The 25,756-nt window shown below is 27.8% G+C and overlaps 1 protein-coding gene across 1 annotated transcript in view; it reads right to left on the reverse strand.

The window, feature by feature from the left end:
- Nucleotides 1–25,756, reverse strand: part of LOC129968147 (nephrin-like) — a 494,644-nt gene that overhangs the window by 45,669 nt on the left and 423,219 nt on the right. The window contains exon 17 of the mRNA XM_056081964.1: nt 10,930–11,217. Within this exon, the coding sequence (XP_055937939.1) occupies nt 10,930–11,217 (288 nt within the window). The remainder of the gene's footprint in view (nt 1–10,929; nt 11,218–25,756) is intronic.

Genomic DNA, 25,756 nt, shown 5'->3' on the forward strand with positions numbered 1-25,756 from the left:
TTTACTTTTGTAAATTCTTTATTACAAAAATACATTTGAGTCCAGTAAGCATATTCTAACTAGAAAAATATTTCCATAAACTACTTGGAGTTAGGAACTTCTCTATCACGGATATAAAATGTACCCATTATTACACAAGTTATAAATTCTTCTGTAATAACTTACTTCAGGGGAAATATTACTTATGAAAGAAAATGGCTGGCTTTAAACTACAGGGATTTAAAATTCAAACTATATGTACTTTTCTGCTTACCGGAACAAATTTCCTTGGGTAAATTTCCTCATTCTCCCCTTAGAAACTGTAACTAAACCTATGTATTTTTTCACGGTGAAAGATTTTCATGTATAATGGAAACTGATGTCTAATCTTCATTATTTACTATTCACAATATTGAAGAATAATTTTTTTTGTTGATTGCTGTAAAGTCAGCGATTATAATTATTTTACATATTAAAAGTTTCTGAATTCATGAATTTAGATTTGATGTTGCATTTTAGAAGACATATTGTGTACTTTCCTTACTTATAGATAATTCATGAGCCATGGCTATATAGGAGGTATTTATTAGATATTTGATTCAATTATTTGCAAAAGCATTCGACAATAATTAATAAGTTTCGTTTATATCACTTTACAAAATAAAAATAAATGAATTTTTTTAATAAATAAATAATATAAAATGTAAGACAATCGAGAGAATAATATATGAGAACAAAATGGTTCAATAATCGATTTTCTCATGCAATTAATTATACTCTATTCGGAGAACAATACGGTTTAATAAATTCCAAACGGAGTAATATTTCATTCGGGAAAAGATAAATTCTTTCTCAAAATTAATCACATACAATTTTCCAAAGCAGAGTTTAGACGTAATTCTACATAATTTTATATTATAAAAAATGACTAACTATAAAGAATTTGCTAAAACATCAAGTTTAATCAAAAGAAATCATTCTCCTTGAAGAAACGTTCAAGGAGAATGATTTTATATCTGGCAAATATTTGATATTTTTTTACACAAATATTTGATTAATCTCTTAGATTCTCTGTATTTACTGGTGGATAAACAATTTGTTAATTTCTAATTTCTATATATCAACCAGAGAAAAATGCGAATAAATGATTCATAATGACATAAAACCAATTTGTTATTTGCTATTTAGAAATTTACTCTTTCCCTTAAGTCTCAAATATATTGAATGTGAACATTATGAAGAAATTTCCAATCCAGATTAAGACAACGATAAGCAAAGGTGTTTTCAGTCAAGTGTCAAAATTTATTTAACCAAAATATGCCATAAAATCACAAAAAGAAAACATTACTATAAACATCAAGATAAATTACTAAAAGCTAAATGAAATTGAAATGATTAAGAACACTAGTCCATCCACTCACAGTCTTTAACACAACTTATTTTAATGCTCCCGTACGTAACGACATGAGGAGGCAATAAACACTGTGATTTATTTTATTGAGACTAAAATGTTTACATATATTCTCTAAGCTGATTTGTAAGAACTGTTAAAATGCTAATTAGATCCGTATTTTCACAATATTGCTCAAAATGTTAGCGAGTACCTACCTATTTTTAACATGCATGACATTACAAATATGGACTGTTATTTAAGTTATTTCATTTATGCTATAGCGCACTTAACATATATTTCAATTTATTCTTTCTTCTTCTATCAAGATATCACAAACAATTACATAAAATATGTCAGATGTAGTTTTATTATTGTGCTCATCTTTAAACATTTTATACTTATAAGGATTCTCGCAAAATATACTGATAAGATAATAAAGATACTTTTTTAATCCTAGATTTATTTATTACATTATTAATCCTAGATGTTTTATTATATTATTAGATATTGTATTATATTATTTAAAGATGGATTTTATTAAACACATTTGTATTTAAAAAGATTCTATAAATAATATGAAGTTCTGTTTTTTACTGTTTTAAAGTGTGAACTTTATACGAAATACTTTATCTTATACTAGGCCAAATTCACATATACTTTATCTTATACGAAAACAAAGCTCATAACTTCTTTGAATTTTCAGCATCCCTCTGGGTTCAGGTAGCTAAAGTGTAATTTGTATTATTTTGGTTCACAATATTACAAATATTTTATATTTCTTAATTCATTTCTGAATTAGATATTATAAATAATCTTCATATTGAAAAAAAAATCACTAAAAATGTCTTGATTTTTCTAAATTTAGATTAAAAAACTTTTCGCAAAAAGATATAATTTCTTAATCATCAATTTAAGTAATTCATTCTTCAATCATTAATTAAATTTCAATTTTCAAATTAAATTGATGTTTCATAAATAATGGCTTCAAAAATGCCATTTAGAAAAATAATATTTAATTTTGCTAGATTTATGCAACTTGTTTTGAAAATATTATGTATGAAGATTTATTATTTTACTAAAGCATGTATTATAAACGCCAAAGAAACATTTGCAGCTCAAAAGTCACCAACCAGTTTGGTTTAGATTTTGAAAAAATCCAGGATAAAATTAAATTATCATTTTGGTTACTATACAATTCATACTTACATTTCATGTAAATTATGTGTTTTGTTCCAAATGCATCAAATATATGTGATTGTGATAAAAGGGATTTATAATATGCATATGAAATGTCTTGTTACATTTTTGAGAATAATAATTTACATTATTATTTTAAAATTCTAGTTTTCCTACATACTAATCAGATGAATTTATTTCCATTTTTAATAACATTTTATCGATGAAATTTTTTAAACTAATTTCTACATATTATTCTGACAGAATAATTCACAAAATAAAATGATTGCTTGTCATAAGTCGTTTTACATTAACTTTACAGACTTAAAATAATTTTATTCATGCAAAAATTTTTGATGTTTGTCTCTTGCGCTTCAGAGACTTTTAAATTAAGTTAACTTAAGAAGCTGTTAGAAACTTATTTCATATATATAAAAAAATAAATTTTATTCATAACAATTTTTACTGAAAAGAAACGTCTATGATGTTTTCAGAAATCTAGACATTTTTTTGTTTTTGTTTTTGTTTTGAGCCATTTTTATAAACAGCGCTTTTGAAATGTTTCGAAGAAGGAATTTACAAAGCGGTTTATAAAGAAGTAGACTGCGAAATTGCACAAAAGAAAAATAAATATATGCACCGTAATAAAATTTGTATGAAACTTATTTCAACTGCATTCTTTAATGAAACTCTCGCGAGGCCAAATTCACATATAAGTTAATTCGTCTGCGTACGAAGTACACATTTGTTTTCGAGAAAGAGAAAGATAAAATTATATTGCCTGAAGACAGACAGTAAGTTTTTGGAAAAATAAATTTATTATATTTGATTGCGAAGTTTTTACACATGTTCAGCGATATTCGATATGTATCATAGTACACACACACACATATTATATATATATATATATATATATATATATATATATATATATATATACACAAAAGTATTAGAATCAAGTTAATAGTAAAATCAAAAAATCAAATAAAAATTAAACAAAAAATTATAAAAAATATAAAAAAAATATTAAAAAAAATCCGGCCTGAAGACTTTATAGATGGCGCTGGGAGCCTACATCTGTTTACATAATTTACCGTTAGTTTTTTAAAAAGCGGGAATCACAATCGATAGCTTAAAATTTCCTTGACTGTTGATGGTATGTTCTGGCCTTTTCGTTTTTAATTTTTGTGCTAATTTTTGTTTTTATTGTTATTTTTGTTATTGTATTTTTACTTTATGTGGTTATTTTCTTCTAATTTGTTGTTTTGTATTTCCTTTCTGTTAAAATGGTATATCTCTTGAGCATAATTTCAGGGGATTTTCGGGTCACGAGGAATCATTATTATACAAATGTCTGTATTTCCTCACAGAAAAAACCCCTTTCTTTGAATCCCTGCCTGAGGGTGACCCTTGAAAAAGCCTTCAGGCCGGATTCTTTTTTTATATTTTTTATAATTTTTTTGGTTTAATTTTTATTTGATTTTTTGATTTTCCTATTAACTTGATTCTAATACTTTTGTATCAATTCATCTGTGTTTTAGAAGCAGCTGCAATTGCGCTCTCTAAATACTATGAAGTTCTTTTTTGGTTTTAGTTTAAATAGGTATAAATTTTAGTTGCGATTTCGAAACTGTTTTGTTTCGTTTTCAAACTATTTCTTACTTTAGATTGATTACTATATATATATATATATATATATATATATATATATATATTCGATATGTATCATCTCCTCTATTAATGAATATCACAAATTTTACTAATTCTTATACTACAATAAAATTTCAATTTTGAAAAAAAAAAACCCTACAGTTTCTTTATTGTTTCTTTTAATATACTGAAAATTTTATTAAATCTAAAAAATAATCTAAGCTCATAACGTTTTCACAAACAATTATAGATTAAAAATTTGTGAAATATTATTTATAAATATGTAACTACAGAGTTATTTTCCAAAATCCCTCTATCGTTCATCTGAAAATCGTAAATCATGTTGGGAAAAGTCTTTCCGCATCTAGAGCAATAAATCCTAAATTGATTTTTTTTTTGCTTTGTCTTTGTATATCGTACTTTTCATGTAGTATTTTCAGAACTGTGAAAATACCTTTTTTATAAAAGTTTAATATGCATTTCCTTTCAAATTAAAATTCTTATAAAGATAATGTGTTTGAAAATACTTTTTATAGTCCAGCCTGCATTTTTATTAATCAATACATTAAAAATACACAGACGGATTTTAAGAGATTTTCAAATTAATACAAAAACTCGTTATCGGCTAATTTCTTTTACAAATTTTTATTAAAAGGAATACAGATTATTTAAAACTTTAATATTCTATTCACTCACATTTTAAAAGAATTTTAGGTTAAGATAGAGTGGACGTTTTTATAGTATTATCAGAAAGGATAAGATAGATTGAACTACATAATTTGTAGAATAAGTACAAAACAATTTACCGCTTTTACAGTGAATTTTATAGCAAAATTATTAATGCAGAATGTTTTTGCATTATTATGTGAAGAAACTAGAAACTCCTGAAGGTACTTCAAATATAGAAGTGTGATAACTTTTTATAATAGAATTCCCAAATTCTATTTTGTAATAGCAATTTTAACAAGACATTTATTATGGAACAATTGAAATATTAAATATCGAACGCTTATGAAAAGTGAAGTGCTCAACGATATTAGAGAGAATAAATATTCAGTATTTTTTCTTCTTATTTTTTTATTTGTAGCATTATATAGTACTGCCTCCAAGTTGCATCATTTAATCCTTATAAATCTTTCCTCCCTTTCAAAATGACAATCTGTATTCGCCATGTGTCAAATTTATCTGACTAGAGCAACGCACCAGGGACTAGTGTTCCTCTGCCAATTCAACTTCACATCTACCCCCTCAATCTTAAGTCCACTATGAATGGGAATCACTTTGACCACTCTTAAAAAACATCTATAGATTTTCACCCAGTTTCTAAGGAGAAAAAAAAGCCCCCTGACCAATCGAAGTATAAAATAAAATACTGTTTCAGTCAACCCACTGGGACCATAGCGCTGTCTTTGAGACTCTAAAGGTCTTTGAAGTTATCACAAAGAGGATTTTCTCGCGATACCCTCTACAAGATAAGCGTAATGCCATTATCATGGGTCTTCCAGGCCAATGGTATGAACCGACTGCACTCCAGAGAGTTTACAATACTTCCCCCAGTTTCTTCATCTAGTGTGCAGTTTTCATTTGAGGAATTGTTTTCTGAATTGGGTTTCCCTTCACGTACAGCGGTTCTTGTGGGTGTCATTCTATGGTGCTCTCGATTTTATATCGTATTTCATGGTACTGATGAACTCTATGTATCTATGTCTAAAAAATTCTATTAGAAAGAATAATTGTATTATCTGTATGAAAATTATAACTATTAGCAAATTCTTTTAACCAGTGAACTGTTTTTGACGAGTATACTCGGCACGGAAACAGCACAACATTTTGCGTCATGACGTTCATTCGTCAGGAGTTTGCAGTTTGAATTACAATTTTAGCAAAAAATCAAACATATTCTTAAAATTCAAGATATTTAAAAAAATTGAAGTGGAGTCGAATCCAAATTAACAAATAAAAGGTTATTATGCGGTGTACCATGTTTTGCTCAATACCATTCTCTAACAGCGAATTACAATAATAAAATATTTTTTATGTTTCTTTTCATTCATATGCAAAATATGTCTATTAATTTAAGTAAATAAATAAATGTGATTATTGAAATAAAAAATAAAAGTCATTTCCTTACAACATAATTTCTCGTCATTGCTATTCGTATTCTCAATCGTATTCTCGTCATCGCTAAATTTTTGCGACAACAATTTAGATACGCATTTCCCGAAGAGGTCGAAATAATTAACTGGTTAAATGACAACTTGCTACCAGATTCGTAGGAGAAAGGAATTTTGTAAAATACACTTAATTGTGGCCAAATCTGGTAGCCAAGAAAATAGGCGAGAAAAGTGCACACATACATAACACGTGTATGTTTTCATATAAACCGATGCTATCACATTTTCACGACAAGTCATTAATCATTTTAAAATTATTACTTGTAGATTACAAGAGAATTGCTGAGGATGATGATTATTTTCTAAAATGATGTTATTTTGAAGAAATACCAATTCTCAATGCCCCAATAGAACTGATTAATGGATTAATTATTACTATTTTGATTATTACACTTATTACACAATAATTATTTCTTTATGGGAGGAGCAGACTTTGATATTGTAGATTACATTTTTCTCTCCGTATGACTAAGTAAAATTTATTATTTTATCGTTTTAAAAAGTAGTCTAAATTGTCGCCTATTCTGAGACTGAAAGTGCACTCAACGATGTCACGTTTATAATTTTTATATCATATTCTCTCGTCAAAGTTTACTTATTATTAACAAGAATACATTACGAAACCGTTTTTGTCGATAGTAACTATTATCCGAACTAGTAAAGAAGTGACATTATTTGATGGAAGTAGTAATTATTTATATCAAATCAAATTGAACCGATATTTGATAGCTCAATTTCCTACCAAATTCACATGATGTGCTTTTATTTCTCCATTATCTTTAGATTATTTCACAGACAGCAATTTTTTCTGAATCATCCCGACCTGATAAAATAACACGGAATAAATTTTTCATAAAGTATAGTGCAGATTCTGATATAATAGATTTTATTTCCTTCTTTATTTTCTTTATTATTAAATATTAATGAATGCATTATTATTATCTAACTCCTCTCTTTTAAATGATTTCTATGACAGATAACTGATGAAAGAAAGAAAAATGATAGAAAATTGATGAATGAGGAAATATTCTGCAATGTTGATGATTTATGTTCTATGTTATCATAATGCAAATAGCATGGATTATATATATGCAAATATTAAAGAAGAATGCAACTTTTTATAGAAGGCAAAGATATTCATTCTAAACAAGTTTTGTAAACGGCCACTTTTTTATAATTTATTAAATATTAATGAATATATTATTATTATCTTTTTCCTAACATATAATAACCTACCGTGTGTTATACTTGGAATGTGCAAAAATTACTCATTCAAGCACCAGTCTGAGATATATAAAGTGATTTAAGTCTGAGATATATAAAGATTTTGATATCACAACACATTTTATAGACAGTTGCACGAAACATTATCCACAGATGAATATAAAATAAACGCTTATTTACAATCTATAGTCTTCTTACTAACAATACCAGTTTAATAAGGGTTTACTTATTAACAATAGTTTACTAACTAACTAAAAATATATCCTCAGATACCTCTCCCCCAGAATGAGTTCTTCAGATTTTTTAAAGAAAATTATTTTTGTTTGTTCACTCGTTGCTTAAATTTAGCTGCAGCAAAGTGAATATAGTTTTGTCGAAGTTGCATAACTTGGTAAAACTGTATAATAATAGAATCAAATACATTTTACATTCGTAGAACGAACACATTTTCAAATCACGAGTAGTTCATAATTTTAAGTGCAAATATATGCACCAAGTTTACAAATAAATTCATGAAATATTTTCCAATAATTTAGTATGGTATAGTATAGTATTTTTGTAAATGGACTTTTTAACCAATCTCTTTCGTTTTCTGAGTTATTTTTGTGTAGCTTCCTTATATCGATGCTAGGAGTGCTGTTATCAATATCAATAAATTAAAAATAATCACTTTACTATAGTGAGACGCTACTTCTCTGGCTATACGACAAGTCACTTTGAATTTAAATGACTTAAAATAACTTTAATGAATATCTTTTATATACACATAAAATGATTGATTTAATTATTACGGATTTCCCGAATATACTTTTTTTTGTAATTACATTTTACTTTACTTTCACTTATTTAAAAATTTATATTGATTTTAGTAGGTTACAAATGAACATGGACGCAAACCAAATAGACTTGCTGCTTAATATTTTGAATGTTAATTACAATTCTGTTTACAATTTTTTTCATACTTTGTGAAATGAACAAAACAATAAAATTTATTTTTCAGTCTAATAATTCTACTAATTAACATTTCTTTGAATTATAAATAAGTTATAATTTTCGAAATATAAAATTATTTCTGCAATAAAATAATACTTGATTATATGAATGAAAATAATTATACTTGATCCCCATTATATAAAGGCATATCGTGCTTTGGTGAGGCACTTTCCAGATAAGAGTATAATATTATAATTATTAATTTATAAATTGTCAAGCGATGATAAAAATATATCCTTTTATAGAATAACAGTAGACTACAAAACAAAATAAATGCCATGGACTAGTTTGAAAGTTTTTGACATAAAATAATTCATGTTCATTCACAGCTGGTCGGTTGAATAATGAGTTCGTAGTTAAAAGAAAAATTTTACAAAGATGGCGGATAAAAATAGCTTTTTATTTTAAGAAGTCATCCATCACTTGACGGAACATATTCTATCAAATGATGAAAATTAGTCAGAAGGATTTTATTTATTTTTTTATTTCACGTCACCAAATCGAAAGCTGTTATTTCGGGAAGGTTTCTAGATTAAAGAATCTTTAGAACATTTATTTTAAAATTAAAAATAATTGTATTAAATGTAATCCAATAAAATGAATGCTTTATGAACAATTATGAAAACTTTTATATTTTCGGAATTCAATGTAATTATTTAAGAATATTTTTAATTTATTCTTCGTTTTCTTTTCTACATTCGAAGAAAAAGCGTTTTTACATTAATGAAATAGGCAATATACTTCTGCAAACCCCATGTTGTAGAAACTTGCAGCACGAAGAAAGCTTCACTTCAATCAGAAGTAATAAATTAGTTTATTTACAAAATATATTTGATTATATTTTAAATAAATTTCGTTGGAATTAATAGTTACTTTTAAGTTATCATTAATATAATCAATGATAACTGAAAATAAGAATAAAAAAAACATGCAAGGTTCTATCTTTCTATAGCATTAAATATTTCGGTATATGATACTTAAATATTTATACAAATTTATAAATAGAATAGAATCTATTTTAAATACTAGCAATACAGGTCATTGTAATAAAATTCTCCAAGCAAAAAGAAAGTTGTTTAATTTCTTGGAAATTTTTCGTAGTGGTACTACGTACATAGAGGCGGAAAGAGGATATAGCTGCTCCAAATTCCAATCTTAGCAGGTGTACTGAAGACAAAGTATCAGTATCTTTATCTCAATTTAAATATATTATCCCAATGAATCAGTGTGCTTATCCTAATTTTAAGTGTGTTATCCCAATGAATCAATATTGCTATTGTTACTATGTACAGAGAAGCGAAAAGTAGATATTGCTGCACCAAATCTCAATCTTAGCAGGTGTAATGAAAACAAAGTATCACTGTTTTTATCCTAATTTAAATGTATTATCCCAATGAATCAGTGTGTTTATCCTAATTTTAAGTGTGTTATCCCAGTGAATCAGTATGTTATCCCAATAAAGAGTGGGGGTGGGGAATAATATTTTTCGAGTGCCATTACATTTGCTAATCCACAGATGACGACCGATCCCAAAAAAATAAATCTTATAATGCACTGTCTCTCCAGCTGTGCCACCCATTTTTAATTCCTTAGTTGAACGAACACAAAGTGATGTAGATGACTATTGAGTTAAAGATACTGGGATAAAGATAGTCTACTAAGTAAAAATATGTGAGATAAAAGCTGCAAAGCAGTTTTTTATCAAGAGGAAAAATCTATAATTTTTGTCTGAATCATCAATTGACTCCAACAAGGCATGTATTCCCCCCCCCCCCAGGGAAATAGAGGAGATATTCTTATCAACCAATTAGATCATTGATCAATGTAAAATAATCGAAAGATAACAAGTGTAATCAAGAAATTAGGGCTCCTGAAAATCAATTTGGTAGATAGAGACAATAATGCAATCAAAACGCAAGCAATTAACAACTTTAATATGAAGACACTTGTCAGACACTTCATATATTATAAATTCTAGATAATTTATTCTCTGTATCAGCAATCTTTTATCAAATATACTATTTTATCCTTTATTTAAAAAAGTTCAGTGTTGAACAAATTTCCATAACTGTTAAGGAAATTAAATTTACATTAAATATTACACATTTAAAATATTACATTAAATATTACACATTTAAAATATTACATTAAATATTACACATTTAAAATATTTATACTTTAAAAATATTTGGAAATATGATTCTCAGTTAAGGTGGAAATTTCAAATAAGGTAAAAAAATACATTACGGTTTTTCTAATAAATAAAAAATAAAGTTACAAAAGTCTGCAATTAATTAACGGCAGATGAATCTGAATCTGAATCTCAATGTAAAATCTTACCTGTTGTTTGAGCAACAACTTCATTTTCCGTATATCCACTTTCTCCGTAGACATTCCAAGCCATCAGTGCAAAAGAGTATTCAGTTCCAGGTTCTAAACCTGTTATCATAAATACAGAGGCATTGGTTGGCAAGACATCTACAGTGTTGATTTCATTGGAACCTTTCACCATGTAGCGGATCCGGAAAAACTGCGGTGAACCTCCGTCGAATGCCGGAGCCCAACTCAGCAGTACTCTATCAGATGTCACATTCTGAGCCTGGAATTCTTCAGGAGGATCTGGCTTACCTTTGAAAAGAATTTAGAATTACATTTGAGAGAAAGTAATTGGGTTAAAGTAAATTATTTTTACTACATTAAACATTAAACTTTATTTATCTCATTTTCTTTAACTAAAAATTAAAGAAAATGGCTCTTAGATTACTAAGTAAGGAAATGGGGAATAATATTTTCTTTAGTTAATTTGCAAACAAACAGTTTATTCCCTATAATCATAACTCCTATTTGTCCAAAATTCCCCCCAATATTATTATGTTATTTTCACGATATTGCAATCAGAATATCGGACGAATTCATGGATACATTGCATAACACCTTTTGATAATAAAGACAGATACAAAATAAATTTCCCATTTATAAAGTGACTCCCATTTAGTTTGTCTTCAAAGTGAAAATATATTACTGATGATTTGGTGGTGTGGTTTAGTTATATTAACGTCCCGTTTGAAACAACACTTGGGCTATTTTGGGGCGGACCTCGTAATTTTGAACCGCGGTCAGATGACGAGGACGACATCTGAGCTAGCACCTGCCTCTCCACACTACGCCACACCAGCGGGAGGACGTTTGGTCAGGACGGATTTAACGTGCAGCAGACCCCCTTACACGACGGTTCTTCGATGGACTGATGATTTGGTGAAAACGGTTATTGTGAAACCTATGCTCGACTCAATTTTTAAAATTTTGGGAGTTCTATTGTGTTAGCAAAACATTCCAACAAATAACTATGAATCTTTTCCTCTGAAGAATTCTTTTAAAGTTGAGAACTTCCAGACGCGACAAACCTATTCATATATATATTTTTTCAGGAAAGTCTGAAGAACTTTAAGTACTTCATTCATTCACTTGATATTAAGAATTTTCCTGTTTATTTTAAATGTCTACCTGTTGATTTTTTCATATAAAAGCCAACGCATTTGGTGGTTTTCTCGTAATGAAATTTCTATGAACATCTGCTTTATGAGGCCGAATGATGTCATTGATTTAGATGAAGCTGCTCTGGTAAATGATGGTTGGTTGGATTTTATTGGCGCAAGAGCCATGTTTTGGCTAAACTGCGTCATTCTGGTTGATGAGTCACAACAACAATGAACATGCAAAACAGTTTTTATGTAGGATTTGAAAATTCTAAAGCAGAATTATGACAAATTGTTATTCAAAACTTATAAGACATGAAAATAACGATCTTGTAATAAAAAAAATCATTTAACCATGTGTAAACATGAGTTTTTTACGCTTATTACTATGTTATGGGCGTCCGCAAATTAATTTTTAAAACTACTGTAAAATGAAAATTCAGTGCTGATTATCACTATAAAAATTGCATTCTTGTCATTCCTCTAAAAATAATTTTAAAAAAATCTAAGAATAATCAAAAGTGCCATGTTTTTTTAATTATGTATCTTTTATTTAAGAAATATATCTGAATATAATTTAAAAAAAGTTTATTAAAAAAGAATTCCAGTTACTGCAAGAATGTTTTTCAGGTTATGCTATTTACCATTAGTTCTAAAGTCTATATTTTATACATTTTATGAATCTTTAAATTTTATTAATGATTTTATTTTCAATAAAATTAAAAGATAATATTTTAATTATATTTTAGTAATATAAATGTACTAATTATAACTGAAAACACATTATCTCTTTTTCTCAAACATTCATTTGATAGAAACTATGCCTTTATCTTGACTATATTGAAATTATTTGTTCATCTTGCTGCCAAATTATTTTTGAAAACGTCAGCGTCTATTTATAAAAAAATAAGTTCATGATTGCAAAACGATATTTTGTGACCATATTTTACTTTACTGTGACCATATGTTACTTTTGTATATGAATACAATATGTAATTGTAACATGTTATATTTGTATATTAATTTTGCATTTACCTTCATTTATAGAAGTATTTACCAGTATCCATTGTATTATGCTATTAATTCAAGCATCAAATTTCATTTGATATCATTCTAAAGTTATTATTAAGTTATCTCTTTTTCTGTCATACTTTCGTTTCGTTTTTACATTTATTTGTAGTCTTCAAAGCATCACCATTCATTTTACAAGTACATTTAAATTTTAATGGAAGTAAAAACAATACAACATATCATATGCTAATTTTTTTTCACTGAAGATGACTTTTTTTTCATGAAATTGGATCGATGAATAATTTAAGCAATAAAAAAAATACAAAATCACTTCTGAAAGGAATCAAATAAGAACGAAGCGTTAAAGTCTGAAATTACCCTTTCCAGTGATGTATATTGTACTTTTCAATTACTGGTAATTGGAAGAGCGTTACCCGTCGTGTAAAAAGTTTTCATAAACGATAATTCTTAATTTCTTCTCTCTTAATATTCTTACGTTCTTCAATATATTTTTTTCTCGTTTCCGAATTATCCTTGCTAAAAAGGGAGATAATTTTAAAGCGAGAAAGAACTGTTTGATGCTTGGCTCAGATGATCCAAGATCCGAGATGATGACGTTAAGAAAAAAAAAAGTAATAGGTTGAAGCTTAAAGGGAGGAATCTTTATCATCTCTGTTATTTCTTTCCCAAATTATAATGAAAAGTATAGGAAAGGAGTAGTAATTACGAAATTAAATGCTGAAACGAGATATTCTGATCGGCAATAATATTAAAAACGAAAAAAAAAATAATAATAAAAGGGTTTTCACTATTTTTTTATATTTAAAATTAAGTATCAACTTATGCATCGCGCTTTAATTTTTGCTATTAATTATCATTTTTTGGAAAAAAAATCATTTCTACTTTTTATTCAATGATATGTAAATGCTTCCCAATCTAATTAGTAATCTTTATTTTTAATAAAAATACTTATTATGAGTTATTCAAATATTAAAGTCTCAAGTTTCTTACATCTAAAAAAGTTATATTTATACACAATTAAAATATTTAATTTTAATTAATAATGTCACCTTTTAAAATGATTGAATTTACTTTTTAGTTGGAAGAAAACACTTCAACAATTTTATACTAAATAAATAAATATCTGAAAAATTCTCAAATATTTACTTTAAAAAGAATGAGACAACTAAATTTAACTGTACAAACAAGGCAGAAATATTTTATTTTATTTTTGGCTTTGATTTGTGCAAAAAATAGCATTATTACGAATCAAGTTGAAGAAACTATAATCAAATAAGTTTTTTTGTTCCCACATTTCAATCATAGATAGCATTTCATATACATTTATCGGTTAAAATGACGGCAATATGATGATTTGGACGATGTATTTGATTTTTGATTTATCTATTAAGTTATTAGTCTTTCAATTGATGTAATTTAATTCATGTTTATGATTCTGTTATTATTGACTCATGTCTGTTTTTTGTTTCAATTATTATTATATTTTACTACGAACTAAAAAATCTTAAAATGTAAGTTTTATAATATATAAATATAATATGAACATTATTTTCTAAATAATAGACATTTTTCATTTAAACTGGTAAGCAGTTGAAAGCCATATTAAAATTAAATTCAATCTTTTTTTATTTAAAATTAATTAAGAACGGCTCCTATATGCATATATAAGACGGTATTCAATTTCAAATATTATATATATATATATATTTGAAAAAATATAATCAATTAATATAAAAGAATTACTTATAAAAGAAAATCATGTCTTAATGGATATTCCATTTCAAAGAAAGAGATGTTTCCCCTGTGGATTTGAACAAAAGCAATCGCATCTAAAATTAATTACAAAATGAATATTTCTAAACCTAATCATTTAGAAAGTGAATCCATTTCAGAACTATCATAAAGTCGTATAAATATAAATAGAAGAAATATTCACAACAGAAAAATAACCAATTCGATCAAACAGTTTTTTTCCTCATTTAGTTGAATGTTATACTGAAAATTCTTTATAGCTAATATCTTGGAGTTTTCAAATAAATAAATGAATAAAAACAAATTTAAGAAATAAATATGGCCAATGAAAGTAATTCTTTTTAAAAGGAATTATAATGTAAACCTCTTTTAAATCTGTTCTTTTAGACTTTTTTTTTCCTTCTTTAAAACCATAAAAAAAAATTCCAATAAATAAAATTAGTAGCAATATTTATGAAAGAAAATATCACGATTTTGATCAAACAACAAAGTTTTTCCATTTAATTGATACATTTAGTTAAAATACCCTATCGAAGTCATAGCTTAATGGATACTCTGATTTAATTCTAAAAAAATATTTAAAAAAATAAAGGAAAGAAATATCCCCACAATGCATTTTAATGAACGCAATTCTTTCTGAAAGTAAATTTTTGCAAGGTCCTGGACATATACTATGATTAATGTCTCTCCTTACTTTCACTCCGGCAGAAAAGTTCGCAAAAGAATCTGATACCGAACCCGGTCGAGGCCGTGTTGAAGAAACCGCCTAATCACTTAATGCATCTGATGAACTGGCACGTGTAAAACATTTTTCCTATTCTTCTTTTACTCGGAACAAGTACTTCTACCGAGAGCGAGAGAATGTCATTAAATGGAGTACTTGGCAATCAATTGCGTCTATCGCTCCCAAATATCGAGGGTAATTGTTATAATATCAGTCATTTCTCATCCAAATCAAGATTGGAGGTGTACGGCGATAAAATATAACAACGGAATGGTGATCAAGTTATTTATATTCCATGGGTAATAGTATTATTATTCTTGTGCTTCAAATTATTCAAGCCTTACCATAACTGTTAGGGTGATTTTCTATGATAGTAATTAGCTTATGGGTTTATATTTATTACTGTCCAGTGTTTAAACACCGAAGCAAATAGATGAACGTGTTTCAAAGGGCTTAGAGGATTTCGTTCAGCTAAATTCTTTCATTTAAAAAAAATAATTGGGCTTTCAACCCAATTTTATCCCCTAATATCGTTTTTTAAAAGTGAATAATTTAAATATAATCTAAATTTGGGCTGAATTACTATGCTTTTAGAGTTTTACCTATGATCTATAATAATATTCTGAAATTTTAAATTTTATGAACCATAAACTTTTCTACTAATCTTTAAGTTTCTATTAAGAAGCAATAATTTTTTTTGTCTTAATCCTAATTCAGAAAATTCCTTGGAGTTAAATTCTTTTACTTATAGGGAATTTGCTGAGGTTTTTGCATATTTAACAAAATTTTATCCCTGAATATAGCCTTTAAAAGAAAATTATTTAAATTGAATTCAATTTTGAAAGTTATTTCTATGATTTAGGATTATTCTTATGAATAATAAATTTGCAGGCGTTTGAAATTGCGTAACGCTTAATTTAATCTATTTCTTAAAATTTAGGTGGGTAGTAATTTTTCATTTTTTTCCCCTAATATAAAGGATTTCATCCAACTATAATCCACTGATATTTTTGAAATGTTTTGAGTAAATTAAGCATTAAACGAAATTTTATTCATACCAATCATTTCTTAAAAGGGAATAACTTAAAACTAATCCAATTTTGAGTCATTTTTTATGATTTATGACTGGCATCGAATGACTATATAATTTAGAGCATTTAATATTTGTAAAGATTAGTTTTGCACTTTATCTAAAAATTTTGACAATAAAACGACAAATTTGGAAGAACTGTTTAATTAAAAATCAATTAAGCATAATGTAACTGTGAGAATGTATGACAAATTTGAAGAATAACTTAGGAAGCATGGATATAAGACGATAAATTTATTCTTTTACATTATATTTAGAATTAAATTATTTTTAAGAGAATGATTATCCGAGAAAGAATCAGCCAGCAAAAAAAATCATTAAATAAACATCTTCAAACAACTAGTATACATAATCGTCTGTCGCCATCTGTAACCCTGAGCAGAGTTAAAAATATTAACGCTCTCTTGATTTGTGTCATTACAGGAAGCAAAATTGTAGCTTCCATTTCGAAGTGCATTACTCAGGAAGTTTTTTTTAAATGTTTAAATCAACTTATTTATCGGTGTGCGAGTAAAACTGAGTATGGATAAGAATTAATTATGGGATCAAAATTTTCACGTTTTATTAATATTTTTTTGCTAGATTGTAGCAAAAAATTGGGCAGAGTCCTGCAATTTTTGTTATTTTATAATCAAATCGATTTTAGTTATTATTTTTGTTTAAATGTTTAGTGAAACTTTATGGATAGAGAAAATCATCCAGCAAAAATACTTTAATTTTGTTATATATTACATCTAAATACAATACAGTAATAATTTCTTTATTTTTCAAACATTTTGCCAATGAGCATCAGATTTTCTATTATAACATTCATTAATTAATCCTTGATAACTAAATCCGCAATATTGCTGAGACGATAACAACTCGTTGAGATGAGTACACCCTAATTTTTAAATGTCTTGATATATTTTGAATTTGATGGTGGATGTGATGTAGAATTGTGCAATTTCGATTATGAAGTTTCTAATTTAATAAGGTAGGAAACGGATATGAATCAATATCATTCAGATCCAGATACGTTTCTATCTTTCATAACAACCGATCGAAGGATATCAATAAAGAAAAGGTGGTAAACTATGCGGTGAATTTAGCATCATCAAGCTTATTAAATTCCTACTGTTTATTTGAGATCCTCTTTCCCATTCATACATTTCTTTCTCGTTCCTTGGAAAGTTCCTTCCATAGAATGTTCCTAACTCGTCATAGTAGTGCTGTATAATTTGAGATGAATTTTATCAGTATCCATATACATTAAAAAAATGTGCAGTATAAAAAGAATTGCATTTAAAATTTGGATATAGTAAGATATAATTTTCTGAAATGATTTAGATGAAGATTGTTACTTTCCTTTATGTATATGTTACGGCCAAAGCCCAAAATCGGCCAGACCGCGAATTAGCCGATCTTTTCTTGATTTGTAAACTTATTGTACTTTGTTGCTGTAAACTTACCGGCCAATGTCCGATCTTTTCTTGATTTCGAGCTTTGGCCAGCCAATTGGAGAAGTGGCTTGGGACAATCGGCCAAAGTAAGAAGAAAGAAATCAAGAGCAGATGGTTTTACACACTATTAAAAATGAAGTATTAAGTAATGAAGTGTACTGTTTTTTAAGTACAATTATTTCTGACACCTCTGAGTTAATAATTAGCTTGTGATATATAAAAATATGATCTCGTGTTATTCTGTTCTCATATTAAAGCCATAATAGAAATTATTCAGTGAACGTATATGCTGTAACAACGTGATAGCGTGAAGAAGATTAGATTTGCGCCCTTCAAAATGACGAATTAGATATTGAGGAAATGCGTTGCGTACCGTGTATGAAAGAAAGGAAAATTGAGTACTCAATTTGTTAACTATCTTTAAGGATGATCCTTAGTCTTTTTCTGTTCTGTAGACCTAATGTTAAAGATCCCAGATCACATTGTCTCCTGAAATATAGCTACAAAAAAATATGAAATTTCTGCAAAGGTAAATAGCAAATATAAGGGCTAATTAAAACCAATATGAAGGAAAAATAATTTTGTTGTTAATATTATTTAAAGACATTTCTTTGTTGGTGCCAACTGCCAAATTTCACCTACAATATGTCCTTATTTATATTTTATACATAAATGTCATTATATTTATTTTAATTTACTCTTAATATTGTTTTTTTCTCTTGTAAAAAAGTTCGTATTTTATGAATCGATATTTCGGAAGAGCATGTAATTTGGAAAATTTAGCATTAGGTCTCTGGAGCAGAAAATACAAAAACTGATTATCACCCTTAAAGCATTTCTTGGAATACGACGCTCTTGGGCGAGTTAGCCTAGTTGGCAGAGCATTGGGCTGCAGATCGAACGGTCTGTGTGCGAATCCCTCGGGGTTCAACCATGTCAGTCGAAAATTCTTTTTGCAAATTTACGTTTGCATTATTTCTGCAGACTTGGAAAAACACATACTCATATTCGAATCCCTGTATGTATTCAAAAAGTGAGTACATGCATTTCTCAAATTTAAGTCTATTGTACTCAGAGTTATTATAACAACATGAAGTACTCAAGAATGAATACATTTTATTTTTAAGTATTCTGTTTTAACAGGAAATTTTACTAATTTCAAATGATGAAAGCAATTACTATAGTGTTAAGCATAATTTATTACAGCAAGTTGAACTTCCATACCATTTGGAATTGCATAAGCATTGATTCCTCCTACATTTACTGATATTTTTTCCGCACTTGGCATTGCAATTACATCTACCATTATCACATCGGGTTTTGGCCAAGGATTCCCAGCCATTTCTCAAAATGGCCAGCCAAAGTAAACTATACAATATTAAGTGCAAGTACTTCGAACTTTGGCCAAAACTCTTGGCCAAAACGCGAATTGGCCATCCAATTCGGGAACTGGCTGAACTTCAGGCTTTGGCCGTAACATATATATATAACAACAACATAACCTTAAAGAAAAAAGAAATATATAATTAACGAAAAGCATTTTTCATTTAATAATTTTTTCAATCGCCTATTTGCTAATCTTATATGCAAGAATATTTGTCAATCCTTTCTTTTAGTAGCTTTTTTGTACACCAAGAAAAGCGGTAATTCAGAAAGGATTGTCTTCTATTGAATTCTAAGTATTATTAACATTCCAAAATATCTAAAATATAGGTAATAATACAAGTTATTTTTGAATTTTCATTATTTTACTTACCGTTATGAGTCTTAATAGACTCTTTCATGCAGTTTATTGAATATATATAAGAAAATAGATGACATATTTCATACGCTTTTTTAACTAATTATTTTCAAAAATCGCGTGGTTCATTTGCTATCTCACTTGTTAAGGATTAAATGCAAGATCATAGTCCAAAATTCACATGTGTCATAATTTTGCTACAAAGATATGTTATGATACTTTAAACATGCTGCTTTCTATTGCCTTTGAAAAACTGAAACTATTCCTTCATTGAGTAATAAGATAAAGTCATAATAAACTGATATTTTTCATACTTATAAAGTTAATATAAATCAAAATATTTTTTTCATCGTTTCCATCAATTTCGACGGGCTAGCAGCGAATTTTCATAAGATGCGCTACCTCTCATTTACAAAAAATGAGTTTTGGCTATAAAAATAATTCATGCAGCAAATTCATTCGGAGTTCAATTTCCCTTTCTCGGCAAAAGTCTTCTTCTTCAAATGTCACGCAAAAGTTATTTAATACACTGTCAGACATCTGGTTAACATTTTATTTTCTTGCCTCAACTTGGGAATAAAAATTTCAACATCTCCCGCCATTTTTCTCCTTTCTTCACGTTGCTACCTCGCACTGACGACGAAGAACAAAATGGCGAAATACTGAAAAGATTAAACAAATAACCAAAATAAAACAATGTTTTCGAGGGAGGGGGGAGGGAAGAAAAGGGTAAGGAAACCGTGTTCACTTTGCTTTTTTTTTTTTTTTTTTTTGCCGTTGGTATCTCAGGTAATTTAAGTTTTTGCACTTTCTCCTGGCGTTGAAAATAAAAATAAAAGAAAATTCTTCGGACAACAATGCTTTCACACCTTCTTTTTTCTCCTTTTTTTTTTCTTTTTGTCGCTAGATTTTCTTCTTAAATTCTTTTTTTCTTGGTGCCAAGAGGAAGTGATTGCAGAAGTGGTACAGAGTCTCAAGATGTATTTCAAGAAGAAGGTAAACATATTTTCCCGCTTTTCAAGTATAGAGTAAGAAATATTTGAAGCTTTAAATGATTCTATAACAGGGGAATATAAAATGCATTACTTTACGGAATTGCCTAGATCAACAAGAAGCTACTTGGAAGCTTATTTTAGAAGGTAAACTTTTTAAAGATTGTATTTAACCTTTTCCTCCCTGGATTGTTTAATTTATTTTACAAATCAGTTACTGTTTTCAGAAGTCTCTAATGTTTCAAAACAAATTTATTTTTCAATCATATAAATTATGTGCCATTATTACAAATAATACCCTTAAATCTGCATTTATATTTATTGTACAGAATGTTGATGGAAGGAATGTCTACGTTCAATTGTTGTTTTAATTAAGCATTTGATTTAAAAGTTCGAGTATTATTTCTATTAAGATTGTTTGTAAATTTTTGACTAATATTGCATTGCATTAATTCCTTTTTTATATTTATTTATTGTAGTTTCAATACGATGTCTGTTTACTATTGTGATAAATTCTCATTAACATACTAAACCTTTTTAGTAATAAAGTTATTTTATAAAATCATAATGAGCAGCTTATCCCTTTCTTCTTTCACATGTTTTCATATAACGTATTTAGTTTTAGTTTAAAGATTATTTAGTGCTTTCTATCATTTACCTCTATTAATACTAAAAGGTACTAAATGCCTATTCAACAACTGCGGTGGGATCCTAACACCTGGATATCAGTGGGAATTCCTTCCTAATTTTATTAAGAGTGATTGATTATATACTTGAGGTGCGTGCTTTGTTTAAAAGAAAAGTTCGCATATATGAGTCTGGGTAATAGATTGATTTTCTATAAAATCTCAAAGGATATTCGAGTGTACACTTGCCTGAGATTCAAACAGACACTTCCTTAATATTCATTAGCTATGCGCGGCCCTTTAAAACATATCAACCGCTTAACAACGCAGGTTGTCATTGTGGTTTTTGAGCGGAATAGGGGATTTTTCTAATATTTCAAAGAGAGGCTAAGAGGCGTTTATATTAATATTCTGAGATACTAGAATAATCTTAGGAATGGAAGGGTTAACTACACAAAAGTCCGTGGAGGATACGTTTGAGGATTTAGTAATCTGGAAATTAACAAGAATGCAGGAATATAAATAATTCATTAGAAAATACATGAATGATCTACGCAGCTCATATGTTTATATATACATCAATGTCTTTGTCTCTTACTGTTTATATATATATTCTTTACATTTCGTAGCACTAGTCTTTCAAAGTTGATTATAAAAAGAGCTTTGCCATAAAATGTTGAATAGTCATTAATCTATTCAACTATTATACTGTCGCTCTTTAATTTTTTTAAATTCATTAACAAAAAAACCATGTCAATTAAATTATTCTTTAAAAATTTATGTTAGTTAATTTATTTTGATTACTGCATAGACATTCGCAAATGAAGGCATGCTTACATTATATATACATTGAACATTTGAAGCTGTGGATATCCTGTAAGAACTAATGGAACTACGTTGCATCTTCCGTAATGGTGCCAAATAATGGGTTAAGTTTATCAATCGTTTAGTGTTCAACTTTTAAATTGGTTCAAGTTTACATAACAGAATATTATACTTCATTTCGTAATTCAATATGGCAAATCTAAAATTTGAATTCGTGACCATTATGAGTCTATTTTTATCATGCTTTTAAAACTGAGATTGAGCGTTTTTACGATTGTTTACTTTTTCTCTACAATAATCTGAAGAAGGATATTTTCATTATGTTTACCTTGTTTTTGGTTCCATTTCATGCATTTTTATTCAGTAGCAGTACAATATACCATGTCTTATTCCGTTTTCATAATATTGATTTGTTTTCAATGCTCATTTTTGTCCTTTTTGACGTATTTTAACTTAGGCTTTTACTTAATGATACCATAAGTGGCAGCCTTACTTCTTAAGAATCACTGTTCCAAAGTAATCCATCATCATTGAAGCATCAAATGACCTGCTTGCATTTTGCTGACAGCCCCTGTTTTCAGTTGATTGAGAATGGGATGTAAAGCTTTTATGAAGTGTGGAAAATATCTCGGGCGAACCTCTCACGCAAATTCTCTGACGGCTGAGCACGATTCGAACAGTCGAACACGTTCAACTTTCATTTCAAACACAAGAAAGAAAAAGCCTTTCAATTTTGATTATTGTTTGTTCATTTCTAAAGGAAACTCAGTATCATTTCCTTTTCCCAAAACGGTTTCTGCTTAGCATTGAATATGATAAACAAACATAAAAAAGGAGGGAAAGCCTAGATAAACAATCATTTACTAGGAATGGTTCATATTTGAACTTAATATTTTCTTTTCAATCAATACTTTTGCATCTACACGCATATTTTTGAATATACATGAGGAATTTGCTTCTCATTCTTTTTATTTGAAATGAGCTAAGCCACTCAATAGCCTATAAAAACAGGAACTTCGTTGTAACTAACATTTGTAAGAAGTTTTGGTGAATAACATATATCAAAAGAAATTATTTTTACATTATACAGCGCAATTTTAAATATAGTATCTTATTTTAAATATTTTTCATATCGAAGATCACAGTTTTTATGTCATTTCTATTTTACGAACAGTTACTCAAACAAATTGTGTCTTTGAATCGAATTTTAAATTTGTTTATTTTGGCAGATGCTAAGATTATGCTAATTAATTAAATATTTTAATTTTGAAGACTGAAATTCATGTAGAGCTGTATCTGTGGATTATTATTTCAAACATATTATGTACAGATGTGAAGGTTGTATTTTATTCATAAATTGTGCATTTGAATAAATTTTTGTGTTGTTTGGATAAATATAATGCATGTATAGTGAAATAATGCATGCAAATATAAAGAAGTTGTGTTCATAATTGAGGAATAGTACTTCCTTCCCTTAGATTTAAATTCATGCAGAGCTGTATCTGTGGATTATTATTTCAAACATATTATGTACAGATGTGAAGGTTGTATTTTATTCATAAATTGTGCATTTGAATAAATTTTTGTGTTGTTTGGATAAATATAATGCATGTATAAGGTAATAATGCATGCAAATATAAAGAAGTTGTGTTCATAATTGAGGAATAGTACTTCCTTCCCTTAGATTTTGAGATATAAAAAGATTTAAAAAGTATAAAGCGTAATTGAAAGACAAAGTATATATTGAGCAGAACTTTCTCAATACTTAACAAGGTTTTAACGTTAATGCTTTTGTAGCTATAAAAATATTAACTTTTTTAAAAATTAAATCCGTATTCAATAAGGCTGAAATGGTACCAAGAAATAATAACAATGGTGAAATTTTGCTTATGGTTAATACCAATCAAGAAACAATCATTACTGGTTTCATTTTATTGTTTGAGACTCATTTAATTTTGCTTTAGATTAAAGTGCGTTTCTTTTAGTTTTAGGAGTGACAGTATACTTCTAGTGTCGTGATAAAATTACCGTTACTTTCATTTAAAGAAACATTAGATTTCTTCCTACAAGCATAAAATGCTCAACATTACGGTTATAATATAATCATAATATTTCAGTATTCAGAAAATCGAACAACATTATTTAGCTATAATTTCTAAAATTATTCCTAAAAAGTCATATTCACATCGTTTTAAAAATCATCGTTTCACTGAAATCAATCGAGTTGCCATAAATGTATTTCATCTAGATATAATTAACTTTAAATGATATTTTAAAGTATATTTTACAAAATTATTTTAATCTTTGCAAATAAAATTAAGCCGTTTCAATCGCTTTGTCATATATTTAATAGTTTATTTTTTCCATTGTCGAAGGTTAAGAAAGAAAATGCTGTGATCTGTGCAGTTTATATAAGAAATATATGGAAGATCACCAGCTTCACTCGGGTTTTTTCCATCGGGTTTTTTCGGAAAAAATAATTAGATACGAATACCATACTGATTACTTACGAATATTTTTTCAATTTTACCTATATATGAATTGGTCATTTATAAATTAAAAAAAACATGAATGAATTTATTTTAATATGTTATTTAAGTTGGTAAACACAATAATTAATTGCATTGTTGCTTTGGGATGGGATCCAAAGGTATTCGTAGTCGGATAATGTCAGTTAACATCATCTCACAAAATTTTTAGGTACCGGCAGGTTACCATCCTATGGCAACAACGGAAGTACCAGGAAAATTTACGAGATGGCGCTATATGACATTGTCAGCATGAAAGAAGACAGAAAAAAGTTATAATATTTAGTTATAATTTTTTTTTTTTTTTTTTTGTGTGTACATAAAATCCCATTTTTTCTGGAAAGACACCTATATAGATAAACGTAAAAAGCAAACAATTATCTAAATATAAAATTTATTAACGTCCCTAAATTAATCGTTAGACCCGTGTCCGAGATATAGGAAATAAATTTATATGCACATACAAGAATTGCTTGTTTAATGAAATTTACGGAAATGAAATTTTTAATGAAATTTTTTTAATATAGTCTATGTATAATGAGGATGCATGTCTATTAAACTGACATAGTTTTAATTTGATTTTAAAAACATGCATTTCTGAGGGAATATATACGGCTATTATATATAAAGGATTTAATGAAAACTAAGCACCTAATATTTAATGGCTTAGTATGCTTTCACTGTTGAAGGCTAAGAAAGAAGAGTCTGCTTAATATATGTGCAGTTTACATGAAGAATAAGAAAGTGAAATTGTATCACGAAAATTAGAGGTTTGATAAAACGAATATTTACCCGTTTAATTGTAGTACTATGTCATCAAACTTTATTAGGATAGTTATGATCATTAAAGATGAATGTCTATTAAAAGATTTGATTTTTAAAAATACCGAATTCAGGGGGAATGGATATAGAGATTAAATTATGTATAAAGGATTTAAT

Source organism: Argiope bruennichi, chromosome 5 (assembly GCF_947563725.1).
Source record: "Argiope bruennichi chromosome 5, qqArgBrue1.1, whole genome shotgun sequence".
In the NCBI taxonomy this organism is placed as follows: domain Eukaryota; kingdom Metazoa; phylum Arthropoda; class Arachnida; order Araneae; family Araneidae; genus Argiope; species Argiope bruennichi.